This window comes from Bufo gargarizans, chromosome 1, assembly GCF_014858855.1.
Source record: "Bufo gargarizans isolate SCDJY-AF-19 chromosome 1, ASM1485885v1, whole genome shotgun sequence".
Lineage (NCBI taxonomy): Eukaryota > Metazoa > Chordata > Amphibia > Anura > Bufonidae > Bufo > Bufo gargarizans.
This window is the reverse complement of record NC_058080.1, coordinates 746397176-746411500: the sequence shown is the minus strand read 5'-3', so window position 1 is coordinate 746411500 and position 14325 is coordinate 746397176. Positions and strand designations below refer to the sequence as shown.

The 14325-nt window shown below is 44.2% G+C and overlaps 1 protein-coding gene across 1 annotated transcript; it reads right to left on the bottom strand.

Annotated features, from left to right (window-relative positions):
* Nucleotides 1-257: 257 nt before the first annotated feature.
* On the bottom strand, nucleotides 258-13953 carry LOC122925030 (gastrula zinc finger protein XlCGF57.1-like). The gene is made up of 2 exons (XM_044276566.1): nucleotides 13898-13953; nucleotides 258-2219 (listed from the first exon to the last, which is right to left on the bottom strand). Exon 2 carries the CDS (start codon nucleotides 2185-2187, stop codon nucleotides 877-879), a length of 1311 nt encoding a protein of 436 aa, XP_044132501.1. The 5' UTR covers nucleotides 2188-2219; nucleotides 13898-13953; the 3' UTR covers nucleotides 258-876.
* Between the last annotated feature and the right edge of the window lie 372 nt (nucleotides 13954-14325).

Here is a 14325-nt window from a genome sequence, read left to right as displayed (position 1 = left end):
TGTCACATGACGAAGCGAGAGCGTGAAAGAGGGGCCAGCTAAGGCCATTTTAAAATTGCATACTGTGAATCACACAGGGTCAGATTCTGGAGATACACATAGCTGGAGGTCTGGACAACTTTCAGCTGTTATCCCAGCAAGGATCCCTCAGCTATTTGGTATGCAATAAATTTCTGTATCCCTATTTTATTTCTGTACTGTTTGCTTGTCGGTATGTCCTTTTTAGCACTGTACTTTTTTGTATAATAAATCTTAAATGTAATAAGTTGTTTGTTGGTGCTCTAAACATACTCACACCCTTAAAGTACCATTTTGGTGTGTTACCATTGAAGGCCAGTGAGCAAGAGGTTTGTGTGTCAAATGCTAGAAAGCAGTGTGTTCCCGTGAGTGTTGTGCGTCTGTAACCGTGGTGTTTCAATAGTACTGACGGATGGTGGCAGCACCATGTGTGGATGTGTTTGGGTTTTTCGTCACTCTTTGGTAGCCTAATGCGTTAGGCAAGTGTGGAAGCGAGGGTGGAAGAAGAGTTTCCCCTTTACAGTCACATCCAAAATCATGGGTGCATTGATTGCTAGAGTGCTCCTCGTCACCTGTCATGTTGCTAGTGTGACACTACTGATCACCCTTATATGCAATATAGCCTTCATTATCCAGAGGACACATCCCTTTATCAGGGAATTAAAATAAGGTCCATTAAATCTAAAATAGCATTGTTTACTAATGATATGATACTCTTTCTTGCTTGTTAATAACATGGGTTTAAAATTATTTCTGTCTCTTAAAATTTCCCATATTTCAAAAAACAAATATATTTTCTTCTGGTCTAATTAATTTTAAAATTAGTTTCCTTACAAACCATTTTCCACATATAAAACATCAAAACCGCTTCTCTCCTGTGTGACTTCTCTTATGTCTAACAAGATTTGATTTATCTGTAAAACATTTCCCACATTCTGAACATGAATATGGCTTCTCTCCTGTGTGAATTCTCTCATGTTTAACAAGACTTGATTTATAAGTAAAACATTTCCCACATTCTAAACATGAATGTGGTTTCTCTCCTGTGTGGATTCTCTCATGTCTAACAAGTTCTGATTTCCACGTAAAACATTTCCTGCATTCTGTACATGAATACAGCTTCTCTCCCGTGTGACGTATCTCATGTGCAACAAGATCTGATTTATCTGCAAAACATTTCCCACATTGTGAACATGAATACAGCTTCTCTCCTGTGTGAATTCTCTCATGTGCAACAAGATTAGAATTTTGTTTAAAACATTTCCCACATTCTGAACATGAATACGGCTTCTCTCCTGTGTGAATTTTCTTATGTCTAACAAGATATGAATTTTGTGTAAAACTTTTCCCACATTCTGAACATGAATATGGCTTTTCCCCTGTGTGAATTTTCAGATGTCTAACTAGACTTGATTTATCTGTAAAACATTTTGCACATTCTGAGCATGAATATAGCTTTTCTCCTTTGTGACGTCTCTTATGAGAAACAAGATCTGAATTTTGTGTAAAACATTTCCCACATTCTGAACATGAATATGGTTTCTCTCCTGTGTGAATTCTCTCATGTCTGACAAGACTTAATTTATGTTTAAAACATTTCCCACATTCTGAACATGAATACGGGTTCTCTCCTGTGTGACATCTTTCATGTATAACAAGATGTGATTTCATTGCAAAGCATTTTCCACATTCTAAACATGAATATGGCTTCACTCCTGTGTGAAATCTCTCGTGTGTAATAAGAATTGATTTCTGTGTAAAACATTTTCCACATTCTGAGCAGAAGTATGGTTTCTCTCCTGTGTGAATTCTCTCGTGTCTAACAAGTTTTGATTTCTCTGTAAACCATTTCCCACATTCTGAGCAAAAGTATGGCTTCTCTGCTTTATGACTTGTCTCATGTTTAAGACTTGTTTTCTCCATGTGAAATCTACTGTGTGCAGAAAAACCTAAGCCCTTTGTGAACTCCATACATTTTTTACCCCCTTTCTGCCCGGTACTTGTGGTAACAATCTGTAATTGGTCAGGAGAAGGTTCCTCATAATTAGGAGGATTAAATGACAGATCTGTATTGTGATGACCTGGATTCACATTAAGGGTAATGAGGTTTTCTCGTGAAGAGCACTGCAGGACATCTTCATCTTCTGCTTTATAATTTAATGTTATCATAAAGTTTCCCTCCAAATTTTTACTGGGAATTTCTGTAAAAAGGTAAAAATTGTAATCTGTTAGTTAAAAAAAAAACACCAAGAAAACAAGCTTCTAACATTTCTATTAGGCTGGAAGTGGATCCAGCAGAAACTAGAGGTACAAGTCATTCATTTAGAATCCATTTCTGGTTGCGCAAAAAAACTGCACATGAGATTGTAACCTTATAAAGCTATGTATAATAAAGTTCAGGATTCTAGTCTACAGGTGATCACCACTTTTATTACACAAACATAACTCACAAATGAGGGAAAACAAACAAATATGTCAGGCAATCAAGCCTTTCTTCTGCCAAGATATTTGGTCCTTCAATGCCAAGTGAGCATCACATTAATACAAGTTTAGGCCTGTTTCACACTTGAGTTGTTGCTTTCTGGTTTTGAGAACCGGCAGAGGATCTTGAAACCGGAATTAAACAGATCCGTGCCATTTAATACAGTACATCCAGATGCATTCGTTTTGGCTGAAACAAAAAAGAAAAGATCCGGCACCATTGACCCACAATGATTTTCATGCAAGATTCAGTATGTTTAGTTTAGCAGAGTGGGCACAAAACCACAGCTTGCAGCGGTTTTGTGTCCAGTTAAAAAACACAACCAAACGGAACAGAATGCATCCTGATCAGTTTTGCCAATGAATGGGGGCAAAACTGATCCATTTTAGCCCGGTTTTGAGATCCTCTGCCTGGTCTCAAAAAATGGAAATCCACAACGTAAGTGTGAAACAGGCCTAACTTAAACAGGATCTATATTCCACAACACAAACAGCATTAATTCTTAACCCCTTAACGCAAAACGGCGTGAATCTACGGCAGGGGATGCATTGCCAGAATGCATTCCACTGTACATGCACAGCGGGCTGATCGGGCGAGCACACCGGAGCGGTGCGCGCCAGATCACTGCAGGGGCCCGACAGTTTCTGATAGCCAGGCCCCTGCTGTATCCGCCGGCATCGCTGTAAAAACATAGGCCGGCAGATTAACCCCTTCTATGCTGCGGTCCGCGCTGACCGCGACATAGAAGGGGTTTGTGTCCGGTGAGGGAGTGCATCGAGTCCCCGCGCTGCTGTGGCGGGAACTTGATGTGTCAGAAGGTAGCCCAATGCTGTGCAGAGGCTGCCCAATGCCCTGCATGGCTTTGGGACCTGTGTTCTACGGGTGCCCAGGTGATCCAGCCTCAGGCTGGGTCTCCTAGGCAACCTGTTAGAGTATTACTCTGTGTAATACACTAACAGGCAATGCATTACAATACAGATGTATTGTAATGCATTGCAGAGGGGATCAGACCCCCAAAAGTTGAAGTCCCAGAGTGGGACAGAAATAATTGTTTATTTTTATTTTAAGTGTTTTCAATAAATAAAGAAAAACACACATATTAGGCATCGCCGCGTCCGTAACGACCGGCTCTATAAATATATCACATGATCCACCCTATCCGATAGACACCATAAAAAATAAAAAAATGTGCCAAAAAAAGCCATTTTTGTCACCTTACATCACTAGAAGTGCAACACCAAGCGAACGAAAAGGCGTATGCCAATCTAACAGTCACATCATCCCGCAAAAAATGAGCCCCTACATAGGACAATAACCCAAAAAAAAAAAAAAAACTATGGCTCCCAGACTATGGAGACACTAAAACATAATTTTTTTGTTTTAAAAATGCTTTTATTGTGTTAAATGTAAAAAAGAAAAAAAAAGTATACATATTAGGTATCGTGGCGTCCGTAACAACCGGCTCTATAAAAATACCACATGACCGAACGCCTCAGATGAACACCGTACAAAAAAAAGAAAAAGAACTGTGTCAAAAAAGCCTTTTTTTTTTTACCTTACATCACAAAAAGTGTAATACCAAGCAATCAAAAAGTCATATGCACCCCAAAAATGTACCAATCAAACCATCATCCCATACTGAAAAAAATTAGCCCCTACATAAGACTGTCGCCCCAAAAAACAAAAAAAATATGGCTCTCAGACTATGGTGACACTAAAACATGATTTTTTGTTTCAAAAATGATATTAGTGTAAAAAACCTAAATAAAAAAAGTATACATATTAGATATTACCACGTCCGTAACAACCTTCTCTATAAAAATATCACATGCTTTAACCCCTCAGATAAACACTAAAAAAAAATAAAAAAAGGTGTCAAAAAGCCCAAAAAAGAAAAAGTGTAATAGCAAGTGATTAAAAAGTCATATGCACCCCAAAAATGTACAAATTAAAACAGTCATCTCATACAGAAAAAAATTAGCCCCTACATAAGACTGTCACCCCAAAAAATAAATAAATATGGCTTTTAGAATATGGAAACACAAAAAAATTCTTTTTTTTTTCAAAAATGCTTTATTATGTAAAACTGAAACAAACAACCCAAAAAAGTTGTTATATTTGGTATTGTCGCATCCGTAACAACATGCTCCATAAAAATAGCTCATGATCTAACTTGTCAGATGAAAATTGTAAATAACAAAAAATAAAAACCGTGCCAAAACTTAATGTAGAGCAACCAAAAATCATCTGTACCCTAAAATAGTACCCACAAAACTGCCACCTTATCCTGTAGTTTCCAAAATTGGGTAACTTTTTTGTAGTTTCTACTCTAGGTGTGCAACAGGGGGTCTTCAAATGTGACATGGCAAGTTAAAATTATCCCAGTGAAATCTGCCCTCCAAAACCATATGGCATTCCTTTCCTTCTGCGCCCTTCCGTGTGCCCGTACAGCAGTTTATGACCACATATGGGGGTGTTTCTGTAAACTACAGAATCAGGGCAATAAATATTGAGTTTAGTTTGGCTGTTAATCCTGGCTTTGTTAGCGGAAAAAAATTCTTAAAATGGAAAATCTGCCCAAAAAAGTTAAATTCTTAAATTTCATATACATTTTCAATTAATTCTTGTGGAACACCTAAAGGGTTACCAAAGTTTGTAAAATCTGTTTTTAATACCTTGAGGAGTGTAGTTTCTAAAATGGGGTCACTTTTTTGGAGTTTCTACTTTAGGGGCTTCAAATGGGACATGGTGTCAAAAAACCAGTCCATCAAAATCTGCCTTCCAAAAACCATTTGGCATTCCTTTCCTTCTGCGCTCTGCCATGTGCCTGTACAGCAGTTTACGACCACATATGAGGTGTTTCTGTAAACTACAGAATCAGGGCCATAAATATAAAGTTTTGTTTAGTTGTTAACCTTTGCTTTGCTAGCGGGATTTTTTTTTTATTAAAATGGAAAATCTGCCAAAAAAGTGAAATTCTGAAATGTCATCTCCATTTTCCGTTAATTCTTGTGGAACACCTAAAATTCTAAATACCTTGAGGGGTGTAGTTTACAAAATGGGGTCATTTTTGGGTGGTCTCTATTATATAAGCCTCACAAAGTAACTTCAGACCTGATCTGGTCCTTAAAAAGTGGGTTTTCTAAACTTATAAGCCTTCTAACATCCCTCAAAAATAAAATAGCATTCACAAAATGATCCAAACATGAAGTAGACATATGGGGAATGTAAAGTAATAACTATTATATGAGGTATCACTATCTGTTTTAAAAGCAGAGAAATAGAAATTTGGAAAGTTGTAAATTTTTAAAATTTTGGGGTAAATTTGGTATTTTTTTATAAATAAAAATGAAATATTTTGATTCAAATTTACCACTGTCATGAAGTACAATATGTGACAAAAAAACTATCTCAGGATGGCCTGGATAAGTAAAAGCATTTTAAAGTCATCACTACATAAAGTGACATGTCAGATTTGCAAAAATCTGTCTGGTCCTTAAGGTGAAAAATGACCCGGTCCTTAAGAGGTTAAAAAGATCTCTTATGAAGCTGGTGGATTCACTAGAAAAAAATTATGCCATAATGCTCCTCTAGAGCTTAACTCGCAGGCTTTATTTAGTGCACATCCTTCTCTGCTGCTGAAATTTCACACTTGCTCAGTACAACCTGCAGTCTTCCTGGTTCTGCAGTGAGAGATCCTCCTTCTTACAGCAGCAGTTTCAGTGTGGAATCACAGCTTCTAATTCTATAGGCTGCTCTATTTTGCTGTGGGAGCATGTGTGAGATATCACCATCAGGTGCACTGACAGGAGCTTGTCAATTAAGCTATAGGTGAACAGAGACTGCGTTTAGCTTGTGAATATAGGACTCATGAGCACTCTCACCCAATACAGCGCTCCAGATGGCGACCAAAATGGTCGCCAATGCGACTTACAATTGCAAAATGGCGACAAGACCCTCCGCTGCTCTGCCGCTTTAATGAAATTTCATCCAGCAGACACACGCTGCTGGGTGAAGATCCGCCCGCCCCTCACACTACCCGGCATAGAGGGTGGGCGGGGCTTGGGTTTCCGCATCTTGTGCTCACGTTTCTAGGAATTTCCCGATTCCTGGCCATTGCTCGTGTGGTCACCGCTCCTTCACGTGTATTCGCTACTGCATGAACAACGCTCGTTTCTATTGGACGGTTGTGAGTCTCCTCCTGTGTCCTGCTCGCTGTTTGGCTTGTGAGTGTGGTGGGCGGAAAAAGCGGCGCCTTTGTGTTGTCCCGGCTGGCGTGCACATAAATCCTGAAAAGGGAACTGGCCATGTTATGTGCTGGGTGAGTGCTTGCTGTGTGACAACTTTGCAAATAAAGTTACATGTTCTTGTGAAGGGACGTGCTTGTAGTGGCCTACACGGTGTATATTGACGCTCACCCGTCCAGACAAACCTTTATCTTCAAAATGGAACTCCCTCCCTTTCCTCTTGCCACACTGCATCGAATTGAAGATGTCTGCTTGCTGTCGGTAAATGCAGACGCTCATGCTTACATGCAAACTGCAATCCAGTGGTAAACGCCATGCTTTATCTACACTGTGTGGGGACTCGCTCTGGTAGACAGGATTAGCGGACGCGGTATAGAGGCAACAAGAAGTTCTTTGGATCAAACAGTTGAGTGTTTTATTCACACTTTAGGCAAGTGACAAAACAAACAGTCATATTCAAACAAAAAGTCACCTAGCGCTGTTGGTGGTAATTCACACCATGCGGCAATTCTGCCTCAAAGAGTCTTTGCTGATAGCAGCACCAACCTGTTTTTATCTTCAAACAAAGGAGAATATTCAAAACGAGCGGCACTCACAGATTGTAGAAAGGTACACTTTATTCCATGGCAGGAGGGGAACCTGTTTTTATGCCAAACAGGTAGCAAGCCTTCATCCAGACACAAGGCTCCCAGATCCCAACACAGACACCTGGCTTCTGAGCCCAGCTGCCTATTTAAGGACAGCCAGATGCTGCCAAAACCGCATTTAAAATCTGGTCCGGTATTTGACCTCACCTGGCTCTAAATCAGCCCAGCAGCACATGCTGGGAGGAACATACCTATTTTCCCAGACCAAACCTCACTGTGTCACATAACCCCCCCTTTGTTCAACCCTGAGCGGGTGAACACACACCAGACAGTGTACCCGGGACAGGACATACGCGTTTCCCTGTAACCGGCCTGCCCTTTGTTCCACCAAAAACCTAAAGTTTTGTAGGGAGAGAAACCATCGGGTGAGCCGGGCATTTCTGTCCTTGGCCTGGCTCATCTACGTGAGAGGGGAGTGGTCAGTAACCAGGCAGAATTTTCTCACGAATAAATAATAGCGGAGAAATTTCAGTGCCCACTTAATGACCAGGCACTCTCTCGCCACTATACTATACCGGGTCTCGGCTGGGGTGGGCTTATGGCTGAGGAAGACAACAGGATGCTCAGAGGCCTACTTCAGAGGCATCAGTCTGCACTACGAACTCCCTCTTGAAGTCGGGCGTCACCAAAACCGGTGACCCGCACAGGGCCGACTTCAAAGTGGAAAAAGATTCTTCTACCCGCTCATCCCAGCGAACCATCACTGACTTGTGTCCCTTCAAGAGTCCTGTCAAAGGAGCGGCTAGAGTAGCAAAGTGGGGAACAAACCTCATGTAATAGCCCACCATTCCCAGGAATTACTTTATTTGCCTAGTGGTGACAGGTCGGGCCAATTCCGTATCGCCTCTATTTTGTTCACTTGGGGTTTGATGACTCCGCGCCCAATGAAATACCCCAGGTACTTAGTCTCTTCTAACCCTATCGCACCTTTTTTTGGGTTAGCGGTTAGTCCCGCCTTCCAAAGGGAGTCCTCTACAGCCTGCACTTTGGGTAGGTGACTTTTCTAGTCGGTACTGTGGATGACAATATTGTTCAGGTAAGCCGAAGCATACCGACGATGTGGACGAAGCACAATGTCTATAAGCGAAAGTGGCGGGGGCACCATGCAAACCAAATGGTAGCACCTTGTACTGATACAGCCGCTCAGGTGGGATGAAGGCAGTTTTCTCTTTGGCAGCCTCCGTTAAGGGCACCTGCCAGTACCCTTTTGTAAGGTCCAATACTGGGCTTGTCCTAACCTCTCGATAAGCTCATCCATCCAGGGCATGGGATATGCATCGAATTTGGAAATCTCGTTCAGTATATGAAAATCGTTACAGAACCGTAACGTCCCTTCTGGCATGAGTATTAAGACTATAGGACTGGTCCACTCACTTTTAGACTCCTCAATGACATCTAGTTGCAGCATTAACTGCACTTCCTCCGAGATGGCCTGTCGCTGAGCCTCAGGTACCCGGTATGGTTTTAACCGGACTTTGACCTAAGGGTTCCGTGACAATGTCATGCTGGATTATGGAAGTGCGTCCAGGGAGGTCCGAGAACACATCCGTGTTCCAACTAACAAACTCCCAGGCCTCCTGAGTCTGTTTAGAGGAGAGGCTGTCAGCAATTTTTACTGTGGCAGCCGCCTCTCTTGCATCAGACAGAAGGGCTGGTACCTCTTCTCCTAGAAAACCCAGCCGCAGATTGTCTTCTGTACAGGTTTCCCTATCTTTCCACGGTTTGAGTAAATTCACATGGTAAATCTGCTCTGGCTTTTGCGGCCCTGGCTGGTGTACCTTGTACTTTACATCTCCAATTTTTTTCGAGTACCTCGTAGGGCCCCTGCCACCTAGCCAGTACTGTCCACGGTCGGCACCAGAACCAAAACCTAATCACCCGGGTAAAGATCCGGACCCGACTCTGGGTTTGCTGAGCTGCTTCCATATGCTCCCTAACAAGAGGCAACACTGTCTCTATCCGATCTTGCATCTGGGTAACCTACTCAATGACACTTATGTGGAGTGGGTTGTTGTTCCCACGCCTTTTTGGCCACATCCAAGAGACCGCGAGGGTGTCTGCCAAATGGCAGTTCGAAGAGCGAGAACCCAGTAGAGGGGCCTGGGGTACCTCTCACACTGCGAACATGAGATAGGACAGAAGGAGGTCCCAGTCCTTTCCATCTTTAGACACTACCTTTTTCAATATATTTTTTAATGTTTGGTTCAACCGTTCTACCAGACCGTCCGTTTGCGGATGGTAAATGGACGTCCAGAGTTGTTTTATGTGCAGCAACTTACAGAGTTCCCTCATCACTTTGGACATAAAAGGGGTCCCTTGGTTGGTCAGAACCTCTTTAGGTAGTCCTACTTGGGAAAACATCTCCATTAACTCCTTAGCTATGAGTTTGGCCGAGGTATGTCACAGTGGCACCGCCTCCGGGTACCGAGTGGCGTGGTCTAGAATGACTAAGATGTGTTAATGCCCACTGGCGGACTTCGGTACTTCGATAATCGGGAGAGGTACTAGGGGACTTCGGAAATGTGGCTGGGGGCTAGTTATCTGGTAGTTGGGGCAAGTCTTACAAAACTCTTCCACTCCTTTGAATATGCTGGGCCTGTAAAACCGCTGTAGAATACGATCCTGAGTTTTCTCCAGCAACAGGTGACCCCCAAGAACGTGTTGGTGGCCTAGATCTAACACAAGCTTGCGATAAGCCTTGGGGACCACCAACTGTTCACCGATACAACATATCCTGATAAACCACAAAACGGGGAAACACTGACTCTGCCCCATGTTGTTGTGGTTCACCATCTACTATTAACACATTTTCCCAGGCGCACGATAGGGTTGGGTCCCGACCTTGGGCGGCACAAAAATTATCCCCAGAGACTTTGAGGTCTGCCAATTCAGGACCCGGCGGCAAGTCCTCCACGTCTCCCACCATCACACTTAGCGGGGTTGTCTCCCCCTCTTCCACCAAAGTGGCGGTCACCCCTACCGCTGGCCCTTCGGTCTCAGGTTCCCAGGGCTCTGGTCTCCCCCCTGAGCCGGGCCACTCTGCTAGGGTTACCGCTGTCTCATGGGTATCAGTCACTCTCATAGGCCACAGTGTCGGGAAGTCTCTCCCTATTATGAGTTCATAATGTAAATTGGTGGCGACGGCCACCTCATGGGTCCACCTGCCGGCCACCGTGGACAGAGACACCAGGGCGGCGGGATAGTCCTTTAAGTCTCAAGGGATGCACACAACCCCGACTTTTCGGCCAGTATAGTCGGCGGTCTGCACCAGGGAAGCTCTTACCAGGGACACCAGACTCCCTGGGTCCAGCAGAGCTACCGCCAGAGTGTCTCCCACTTCCACCTGGCACAGGTACTTGTTGCACACAGCTTCCTGGCATACAAGGAGTGGCGGTAGCCATAGTTAGTATCCATGGGATCGCCCCGATGGGGACAGTCCACCCTTATGTGGCCAGGCTCCTGACACCGCCAGCAGACTAACGGAGCTAGGTCTGTAGGGGGTATATCACGGGGCGGGTTTTGCTGGCACCAGTCGCCGGGTCTGGGGTGGAGATTTCTGGGGTTTGACTGCCCCCTCACAAAAGAGCCCCCCTGTAGAGTCCTGGTAGCCTCATAGTGCTCCACCAGGTCGACTATCCTAAGGGCAATACCAGGAGACACCTGGCCGATCCAGTGCTGGAGAGGGAACGGCAAAGCCCTCTAGAATACATCAGCCAACAGACAGTCCAGCATAGCAGTGGAACTCAGTACGTCAGGCTACAGCCATTTTTGCGGTGTAACAGATCATAATACTGAGGTCTCGCAGGTTCAGCCAGGTTAAACTCCCACTGATGCACCTGCTGGGCCCGGATCAACACATTCACCCCCAATCTTGCCAGAATCTCACCCTTTTCTGTCGAGTAATCGGCCGCTTGATCATCTGGTAAGTCGAAAAACACCTGCTGGGGTCTGGATGCCAGGAACGGAGCGACGACCTCAGCCCACTGATCTCGGGGTAGTCTCTCCCTCACAGCTACCTTCTCGAACACCACCAGATAGGTCTCGACGTCGTCTGAGGGGGTCTTCTTAGGGATCGCCGCATGGACCGCTTTTCGGACATCGCGGACGCTTTGGGATGCTCCTGACGCTTGTAAAGCAATCACAAGTTGTAATAGCAGCTGGTTGGTTTCCTGCTGCTGCTTATTAGGCTTTCACGACCACCTCCATTTTGTCGAGAGACATGGGGCCAGATTTATCATGACTCTGACAGCTCACTCCACTTTCACATATGGCTAAAGTCAGTTTTAGCCAAGTCAGATTTATGATCGGCCCTTTAAGACTGTAATAAATGTGGTTTGACGGTAGCAGTTTATCCGTCAGTAAGCAGCTTTTCAAAAGTCGCACGTTTTTATGAAAAAGTCGCACGTTTTTATGAAAAAGTCGCATGTTCTATTAAAAAGTCTCATAAGATAAGCATGGTCCTCACTGGAGTGAAGTTGCGACTTTTTAAAAAAGTCCCAATAGTAAATCTGTCTAGAGATTCATTTACATACGAAAACACGCCCACTTTCAGAAAACTGGCGAGCATAGTGCAGAGCAGAAAAAAGTCGCAAATTTGTGCGCAGTTTTAGCCTTTGGGACTTTTTTGCGACTTTTCCACTCCACAAAAGTGACTTTGCCTAATGATATATCTGGCCCATGGATTGTAATCTCGCTGGTTTGATGTAAGACATACAACTGTGCCCGGAAAAACTAAAATATTTCGGCCTTCACGCCAGCCTCACTGCACCTGCACGCATCCTCCACCAATTGTGGTGTTTCGCTCTGGTAGACAGGATAAGTGAACGCAGTATAGAGGCAACAACAAGTTCTTTGGATCAAAGAGTTCAGTGTTTTATTCACACTTTAGGCAAGTGACAAAACAAGCAGTTATATTCAAACAAAGTCACCTTGAGGTGTTGGTGGTAATTCACACCATGCGGCATTTCTGCCTCAAAGAGTCCTTGCTAATAGCAGCACCAACCTGTTTTTACGCCAAACAGGTAGCAAGCCTTCATCCAGACACAAGGCTCCCAGATCCCAACACAGACACCTGGCTTCTGAGCCCAGCTGCCTATTTAAGGACAGCCAGGTTCTGCCAAAATCCGGACCGCCATTTCAAATCCGGTCCGGTATTTGACCTCACCTGGCTGTAAATCAGCCCAGCAGCACATGTTGGGAGGAAAATACCTGTTTTCCCAGACCAAACCTCTCACTGTGTCACAACTGATATTGTAACGGAACCTCAGATGTAATAAGTAGAAGGTTAAGATAGTTTTCAGTGTCCCAGTGGCTGACTGCAAGCAGAGAGTTTGAAAATAGTGAGGTAGCAACACACAGTGAATAAACGCATATTTACAGAGTCGGAAAACCCATCCTGGTGACAGAGCTGTGGGTTTGTTACAATGTGTCAGTGTAGTTTGGTGCTGTACTCCTGGTGAGGGTAAGAGGGGTTTTACCCCAGCGCCTCTTAGTGGCTAAAAGGTTGAGAGGAGAACATAGCATCCAAATCTAAATTATGTGCTTTAGGCCTCTTGCACACGACCGTATGTATTTTGCGATCCGCAAAAAAACAGATCTGCAAAAAATACGGTTGACATCCGTGTGCATTGTCTTTTATTTTTTATTATAATTATATGTATTTTAAATTTGGCGACCAAAAAATTCATTTGGCTCCTAAAATTTTCAGGTTAGGAGCCAATGGATCCTTTTTTTTTGTTTTAGTCTGGAGCGTTGCAATAGTTGCTCATTTTAATATCAGACACGAAAAGCCATTTTGACGTAAAGTTTCGGAGTAAGCACATTAGTCTAAGAGATCTATTTAGTACTATAGTGTTACAGCCGCAGCCTATAGCCACAGGTGCTTTGCTCAACCGCTCCGGTGTTACGGGTATGGTGGCTCAGGCGTGCCTACCATTCTCCTCTCCTTCCTGGTGGACCCGGCCACTGGGGTAATTTAGTCCCTCCACACAGATTGTGGACTACTTGGTGGCTAAGCCTCTCTCACTCTGCCTGGCTCTTAAAGGACCAGTGTATGTGCACACTAATCTTCACCAGCCAATGACTGGCCATCTTGGGGTACCTAAAGGTTCTGGCTGTTTCCCGAATTTTACCTTGTACTGTCTGACCAGATCTCTGCCTGATATCTGTACTGAGCCTGAACTGTCTGCCCTGAATTCGGACTGCTTATCAGATTACACATACTCTGCCTTCCATGACCGCCGCCTCTTCCTGACTTTGGTTTTTGCCTAATCCCTCAGTGCACTGCACCAGTGTCTCTTCACCCTTATACATCAGCTGTAAACCAAATAGGACTACTCAATGAAGTCAAGATCTCTGTAAAGGGGTTGGATAAGGGGAACCCGTCATGATGTGATGGGGACATCTCCAATCAGAGAGCAGCAGCCGGTGATCAGATTCTCCCCCTGCCCTGAAGGCACCAAGGACAGAACCTGAAGTCACTTTCTCCATTCATGATTCCATACCTGTGGCGACATCTCCTGGAATGTCCTCCTCCACCTCACTCTTACACGGGGGATCGCCCATCATCCTCTCTTCTTCATCCTCCACTTTAATATCAGTCAGATCTTCCCCCTGATTTGTCATCTGTAACAATTCAGTACAATACAGCAGACAGGTGGGAAATCTAACAGATCCACAGAAGAGACCCCCACAATCTATGACCCCTCTATGACTGCAGAACCCCCCTATATAGATGTGTACAGGGCTCAGCTCCATCTACCTGAGGGTTCTCTGGGACCTTCTCCTCTGGACAGTCCTGGGAATACAGAGGACGGGGACATCTCTCTGGTGGATTTCTCCTCCTGGATCCATCTGTGGAGACACAAGCACACAGTATTACACACAAGTCTTAATTTGTCCCCCACTGGCATCAGATACCCCACAAGTATTA